The sequence below is a fragment of the Trypanosoma theileri genome, assembly GCF_002087225.1.
Source record: "Trypanosoma theileri isolate Edinburgh chromosome Unknown TM35_Tth_23_V1, whole genome shotgun sequence".
NCBI classification, from domain to species: Eukaryota; Euglenozoa; class Kinetoplastea; order Trypanosomatida; family Trypanosomatidae; genus Trypanosoma; species Trypanosoma theileri.
Window position 1 is genome coordinate 129,464 of NW_021639865.1, and position 6,970 is coordinate 136,433.

General features: G+C 35.6%; 2 protein-coding genes across 2 annotated transcripts; both read left to right on the forward strand.

The window, feature by feature from the left end:
- Positions 1 to 2,160: 2,160 nt before the first annotated feature.
- Positions 2,161 to 2,811, forward strand: TM35_000231550 (Variant surface glycoprotein; the record flags this gene model as incomplete). The annotated part of the gene is made up of 1 exon (XM_029027395.1): positions 2,161 to 2,811. One exon carries the CDS (start codon positions 2,161 to 2,163, stop codon positions 2,809 to 2,811), a length of 651 nt encoding a protein of 216 aa, XP_028881250.1.
- Positions 2,812 to 3,645: 834 nt separating this feature from the next.
- TM35_000231560 (uncharacterized protein) lies at positions 3,646 to 6,597 on the forward strand (the record flags this gene model as incomplete). Its single annotated transcript, XM_029027396.1, has 1 exon — positions 3,646 to 6,597. The coding sequence occupies one exon, from the start codon at positions 3,646 to 3,648 to the stop codon at positions 6,595 to 6,597; it is 2,952 nt and encodes a 983-aa protein (XP_028881251.1).
- Between the last annotated feature and the right edge of the window lie 373 nt (positions 6,598 to 6,970).

The following is a 6,970-nucleotide window of genomic DNA, read 5'->3' on the forward strand; positions in this document are numbered from 1 at the left end:
AAAAAAAAAAAACAAAAAAACAAAGATAATAAAAAAAAAAAGGATTTTTTTTTTTTTTTTAAAAAAAAGGGGGAAGCTGTGGGGGAAAGAGGAGTGAGTTGGTGAGAGGTGAAGAGTTGATCCAGTGGCAGAGGCACAACTTTTATTTGCCCCAGTCGTCCTGGTTTGAGAAGTATCATTTCTAATGGATATTTCTCTTTTTTTTCTCTCTCTCTCTCTCTCTCTTTTCTCTCTCTCCCTCTCTCTCTATCTCTTTTCCTTTTTGCACATCACTTAACTGCTCACTCATTCACTTCCTGTTGCCAGAGTTTCCTCCCATCTCTCGAGGGGAATTCCCTTTTTTCCCCTTCCCTTTCACTTTTCTTTTTCCCATTAAATCAACGGAGGAGGAGGAGGAGGAGGAGAAGAAGAAGGGGAATTTGCGCGGAGTGCGATGATCGTAATTATTTGAGTGTTTGGTAGTGGCTACTGTTCTTGTGTCTTGACTGCTCTTCGTTTTTTTTTTTTTTTTTTCATTTATTATTAATATTATTTATAGCCTGAGCATTTAAGAAAAAAAAAAAAAAAAACAAGAAAAGAGAAAAAAGAAAAGAAAAATTAACGAGAAAGAGAAAGGGGAAAAAAACAAAAAAAAAAGGTATTGCATAGCTGATTTTGTGGACAGGTGAATGGATAGGCTGTATTGCTTCTCTTTTCTCTATGTCTTCCAAAAAGAAAAAAAAAAAAAAAACTGTTTTAACATTTTTTTTTCTTTTTTTTTTTGTTTTTCTTTCCTGTATCCTGATTATGTTGATAGGCTCACTTGCACACATCATTATATTAGATGAAAGGGATGAAGGGCGTATTCTGTGTAGGGAAATGAAGTGAGAATGAGAAAATACAGAAAAAAAAAAAGAAAGGAAGACGAGAAATTCAACAAAGAAGAAAAAAGAAAAGAAAAATAATGAGAAAAGGAAAAAAAAAGTAAAGAAAAGAAAAGAAAAAAAAAAAAAAAAACGAGGAATCCTGACGTGACGATGCCATAAGAAATGGTAATAAAGAATGTAATTAAAACCAATAATGGTAATTTCATGCTTTTTTTCTTCTTTCTTGGTGGATAACAGTTACTGTAGTGAAAGGATCTGCTATCTTCTTCTTCTTCTTACCCTTTCTCTTTTCTTTTCTGCGTGTTCGTATACACCTATGTTGTTGTATTTCTCTGTGCTTAAAACGATAAAGAATAGTTAAAGGGAGTTTTTTTTTTTTGTTTTGCAAAAGGATTCTTTGGTGAATGTAAGATTTTAAATTGTTGCTATGCTGAGAAATAACTATTATGAGCTGCATTTAGAAATAATAAAGGCAGAGTAAAAAGGGGAGAAAAAAACAAAATAAAATGAAAAAGAAAGGAGAAAACAGAACGAAAATGAAAAAAAATTAATAAAAAAGAAAAAGAGAAAAAAAGGGCAAAAATGAAGAGTTACAATGGATGTGTTAACTACACCTTTGCTAATGTATATCTCTCTCTTTATTTGTGTTGTATTCTGTTCAGGTGCGCTTATCTCGCTTTCTCTGCTTTCCCCTATGTGTGGATCTCAAGAGATATTTAACCTTTTTTTTTCATTAATTCGTTTATTCTCTTTCTTGTTTTCGTTATTGGCTTTCTTCTTTTTCTCTATTATTATTATTATTATTATTATTATTATTATTATTATTATTCCTGGGACATTATTTCTCATATTCCTATATCTATTTGATGTGTTTTTTCTTTTTTTCTTTTTTTCTTTTTTCGTGCTTTCTCTTGTTCTTCTTTTCTGAAGGCAAGTGATTCAGATTAATACAGAGATAGTTGATGCGGACACACGGCGTGTGGACTTTCAAGGTTGGAAATGTGCTGGAATGACATTTGAACGTATCTATGTCTGCGTTTTTTTTTTTTTTTCCTGTTCTTCTTTTCTTTTTCTTTTTCCTTCACACTTTTCTCAGTCCTTTTTATATTTTTCTCTTCTTCTTGTACCCATCCCCCATACAAACCCCTCTCCTCTCCTGTAATACTAACAACAACACATACCTTCTCTCTTTCTCTCTCTCTCTCTCTCTCTCTCTCTNTATGTATATATATATATATATATATATATATATATATCTTTATAGATTGAAGGAAGAAGGTGGTGTAAGTATTAGATGCTATTTGGATCGGAGCCGCCGCTCTGCCTGCGCCGCGTGGGCCATCGCGGTCTCCGCCGCCACGAGGCCGATGTTCTCCAACACCCGCCGGGTTATCTTCATCCCCTCTCACTTCTCCCGCCCACAAATACAAACACACCGCCTGGCTCTGTTCCACCGCCGTATGCCCTCTACGCGGCCAGCCCGCTCTGCATCAGTGAGGCGCACCGCCTGCACCCCACACTCACCACCGCCGCGGAGCTCCAACACGCCCGGCAGGTGGAGGCGCAGCAGCGGCAGCGGTGGACGCAGGCACGACGTCATCGGCACAAAGACCGCGTCGCTCAGTTAGAGAAGCGAAGAGAGGAGGAATTTCAGAGGGAACAGCAACGCGGTGCGCAGATGGCAGGAGTCTCCATGCGTAATGAGACCGGGGATGGGAGAGACACCATCACACGTGTGTTTAGATTAGAGGAGGCAAGACGGCGGAGTGAGGATAGATCTGCGGTGGAGCAGCATAGTTATTTTTTGCGGCAGCAGAAATTAATGCAGCGAAGAAACCCGCATGGGTATAATATTATCACCGGGGAACCACTGCGCCCTATAGTAGTCCCACCCCTACCAACATCAACAACAACAATATCACTGCCTCCTGTAAATAATGTTTAAGTGAAAGAAGTTAGCCAAAAAAAGGCAAGAAAGAGCAAAAAAGAAAGAAAAAAAAGAAGTGAAAGGAAACAAATCAACGGGAAAAGTAGGAAATCACATGAAAAAAAAGGAGGGAGAGTAATTGTATGAAAGAAAAGAGAAAACGAAAAAAAAAAAAAAAACAATAAGAGGATATGGTATGAGGGAAAAGAATGAAAACAAAAAAAAAGTGTTAGTAGCACGATTCTCTTCACCCCTCTCTCTATCTATCTATCTTTTTCTCTCTCTCTTTTTCTTTCTCCCTGTGTGTGCATGTGTGTTTGTTGGCGCACTAAAACATTCAACAGAATAACTTTTTCTTTGAAATTTGTTATGTAAATTAGTTCCTCTTTTTTTTTCTTTATTATTGTTTTATTGTTGTGTTTTTTTTTTTTTTTTGCTTCTTTTCGTTGTTTTTAACGATATGTACTACTCCATGTAGTCCTTCTCTTTGTATAGAAGAAGGGACATCAATTTTTAGTTTCTTTTTGTATATATATATATACATATATATAAAACTTTTATTTTTCCTTTTTTTTTTTGCATCCTCTTCCTTTTGTTCGATTCTTTTCTTTTTTGTTGTTGTACTCCGTTTCTGTTTTATGCATGTTAAACCCTCAAATGATTTTTCTTTTCTTTTCTTTTTTCTTTCTTTTTTTTATGAGTAGATATATTCCATAGCCCTAGTGGCGTCTATATAAGAGATTACAGACGCCTCTTGGGCCCCACACCCAGTGTATTTATTTACTTATTTATTTATTTATTATTGAGTCTGAGGTGGTGTGTGAGTTCTTTTTTTTCTACTTTAATTTGGGGATGCTGCCCAACCGGAGCAATACGAACAACAGTATAGATAGCAATGAGGATAAGAAGGAGGAATTTAAAAAAGATCCCATGGAGAGGAGTAAACTCCACTCCTCCGTGGACCTTCACCCTGTTGCCCCACAGGCACCAATATCATTAATATCATCATCAACCATCACAGCAACTGCAGTAACATCATCTTCCTCATCTTCGTCAGCAATAATAATAATAGGACCACGACCAGCAATTACTCCACTGCAATTACCATCCACAGAGGCTCCTAGTTCACTGCATTCATTTACTGAAGTTGGGGCCCTACAAGGGTGTTCTGATTCAGGACTAGGACGTAGTGTAGATAGTAGAGGTAATGGAATACTTCCATTAGATAATACAATGCGTTTCTCTAGAGATTCACAGATTGGAATGAATTTATCCGCTCGACTAACTTCTCCACGTTTTTCTCAGACAGGTGTGGGAACTGTAGTAATATCAAAAACAACAACAGCTCCATCACCAAGTGAAACAGTCTTGCGTCAAAAATGGAATTCCGTGGCAAAGGAGTGTCAACGTCATCAACAAACTTCACCAATGAAGATTAAGTCTCCAACAAAGATAAATGAAGAAGATGTGATGGCAGCTAATTCGAGTTATTTAGGAGTTCCTAGTATTCAAAGAGGGAGTTTCGCAACTTATATATTCACTCGAAATGAGGAGAATAACCTGAGGTGTTCACCACCACTGGAGTCTATTCTATACTCTTCTAAAGGTGAGGAAGAGGAGACTGTTACCTCAGCTTCTAAAAATGTTCCTACAGAAACTGTTGATGCTACTGTTAATATTATGAAGAAGGAAGAAACTAATAATAATAATAATAATAATAATAATAATAATAATAATAATAATAGTGTATGTGAACAAAGTGCACAAGTAGCTACAAGACAGGAAGCAGAACAATTGGATGTGCAACTTTTCAATAGATCCCTTAATAGTACTTCACGACACTCTCATCAAATATCAGATGGTGTGGTTCAAGGCTGTACTTCTCAACGAGGAAGTGTTTGCGCAAGTCTAAGGTGTAGTACTGGACAACGAGCTAGTGGTTGGGATTTTAATAATAATAATAATAATAATAAAATTGAAAATGATTCAATTATAAATTTACAAGATAACTATCAGGTGCAGGGTACTCTTATAAATGATCAAGAGAGCAGTTGTAGAGATTCCTCAATGCCTACCGTTAGGTATGAATTTATAAAAATACGAAAAAATGGTAAAGATTATCAGAATGATCCTAGAGATGAATTAGATGATTTTGATGAGGATATTTCTTGTTCTCATTGCTGTTGTTGTTGTTATTATTATTGTTGTTGTTTTTGTTTTTCTTCCACTTCTCGTGAGGATATGGTTTCCCATCAACGGATCCTTTCTGAAAGTGAGGACTCTTTAACTGAACGAGAACCAGGTATAATAATTCATCAAGGACAAAAACCTTTTAGACGATATTACGTTTGTTGTTTTAAATGCCGTTTATTTCGAAGAATAATTTCTCTCATTTATTTTATGAATGTCTTTTCAGGAAATGAGATTTCATTCGTTTCCAAAATATTCTGTGGAGTTAATTATATTGCCTGTATGTTAATGATCATAGCTGTATCCCTTATTCTAGGAACACTTCTACATATTCCACATGAAACGATGATAAAGGATGGATCTGTATGTAATGGGACCCGATTACAAGATGTAATGACTCCTGATATTTCTCTTAGTTTATTCTGTTTTCTTTTTAATGGTTTAATGGTGGTTTGTTTTGTGGTTCGTACAGTTCGTTATGAGAATGCTCGGCTTTTATGGTGTCATTTTATTACAGTACTTCTTCAAATGAGTCGTGTAATGTATTTTACACTTACCACAGATGCGGATTATCTTTCTAATGTGATGACCGTAACGGTATGTGTATTACTTCTCATACATGCGGGTTTATTATTATTATCATGTGGATTATATATATGTGTGATTCGTAGTTTTGGTTGGCGTACCTTTATGAAGGGCATTACACGTACACAATCTTTACAACAACGACAACGTTGGATGTCTATTCAATCCTGTGTAGAATTGGATATACTCTGTACAGTGAATGCCGTTCTTGCCGTGGGATACACCGTCGATCATAAGGTGGAACATATATTAAATACAGTTATTGTAATTATCTCTATTCTAGCGGCATTTATATTTACAACGATGTTACGTCGACGGGCGTATTGGTTTTTTCTCATCTTTACACTTGTGATTTCATCATCTGCGGCATTTTATTCTTTTGTGGTGACTGGAGCTGTGCAGCGATACTTTGTGCATAGTCCAAATAAGGAATTTACAGCAAGTCACTGTTATGCACCGGCACTGCAAAAGTGTTTATGGGAGAAGAATATGCGAATAATACCAGCGGCGAGTGAAATGGGCCGTACATGTTATTATCCTGTGAATAATAATAATAATAATAATAATAATAATGATAATAATAATAGGAATATATTGATTCCTTCACATACTATGATGAAAAAGAAGGAGAATGAGGATTGTGTGGAGTCTCTATTTAAGGAGAGACATGACTGTTGTGTTTTGTACGGCCATTGTCGATTGAAGGAGGCGGTGCGGCGGTATAGTACCATTCATTTGGCCGTATTAACAGTAATCATGACAGTAGTGAGGATTGTACTCTTGCGATTGGGCTATCAATATCTCAACAGGCAAACAGATACTACTAATACTACTACTACTACTAATAGTAATAATAGTAATAATAGTAGTAGTAATAATAATAGTAAGAATAACAGGAATAATGACTGTACGGATGTGTTGGGGAAAGTGAACTACACAGATATGAGTAAAGAGCCATTATTGGGGGGAAACTACAAGAGACATGAGCCGCATGTAAACAAACAAACAAACAACAATAACAGTAAGTAAGTGAATGAATGGATAGATGGAAACAAAAGGAAAATGTATGTATATATATATATATATGGTTTGAGAGAAGAAGAGGAGGGAAAAATGAAGGTATATGTGAAGAACTTCATATTAGAAGAATTTGGTTTTTTTTTTTTTCTTTCTTCTTTCTTGTTGTGTTATTTCCTTATTTTTATGTATTTTATATCCTTTTTTATTCCCACTGAAATATATTATTTCTGTTCTTTACATCTCCATTTCCAAATGCAGAGAGGATAAAAATGTCTAAAAGAGAATAAATGAATGATTGATTTCCCCCATACACTATAGTGAGTTCCTCCATCGTAACTCGTTCCACTAACTGTTACTATTATTACTTTATTTATTATTATTA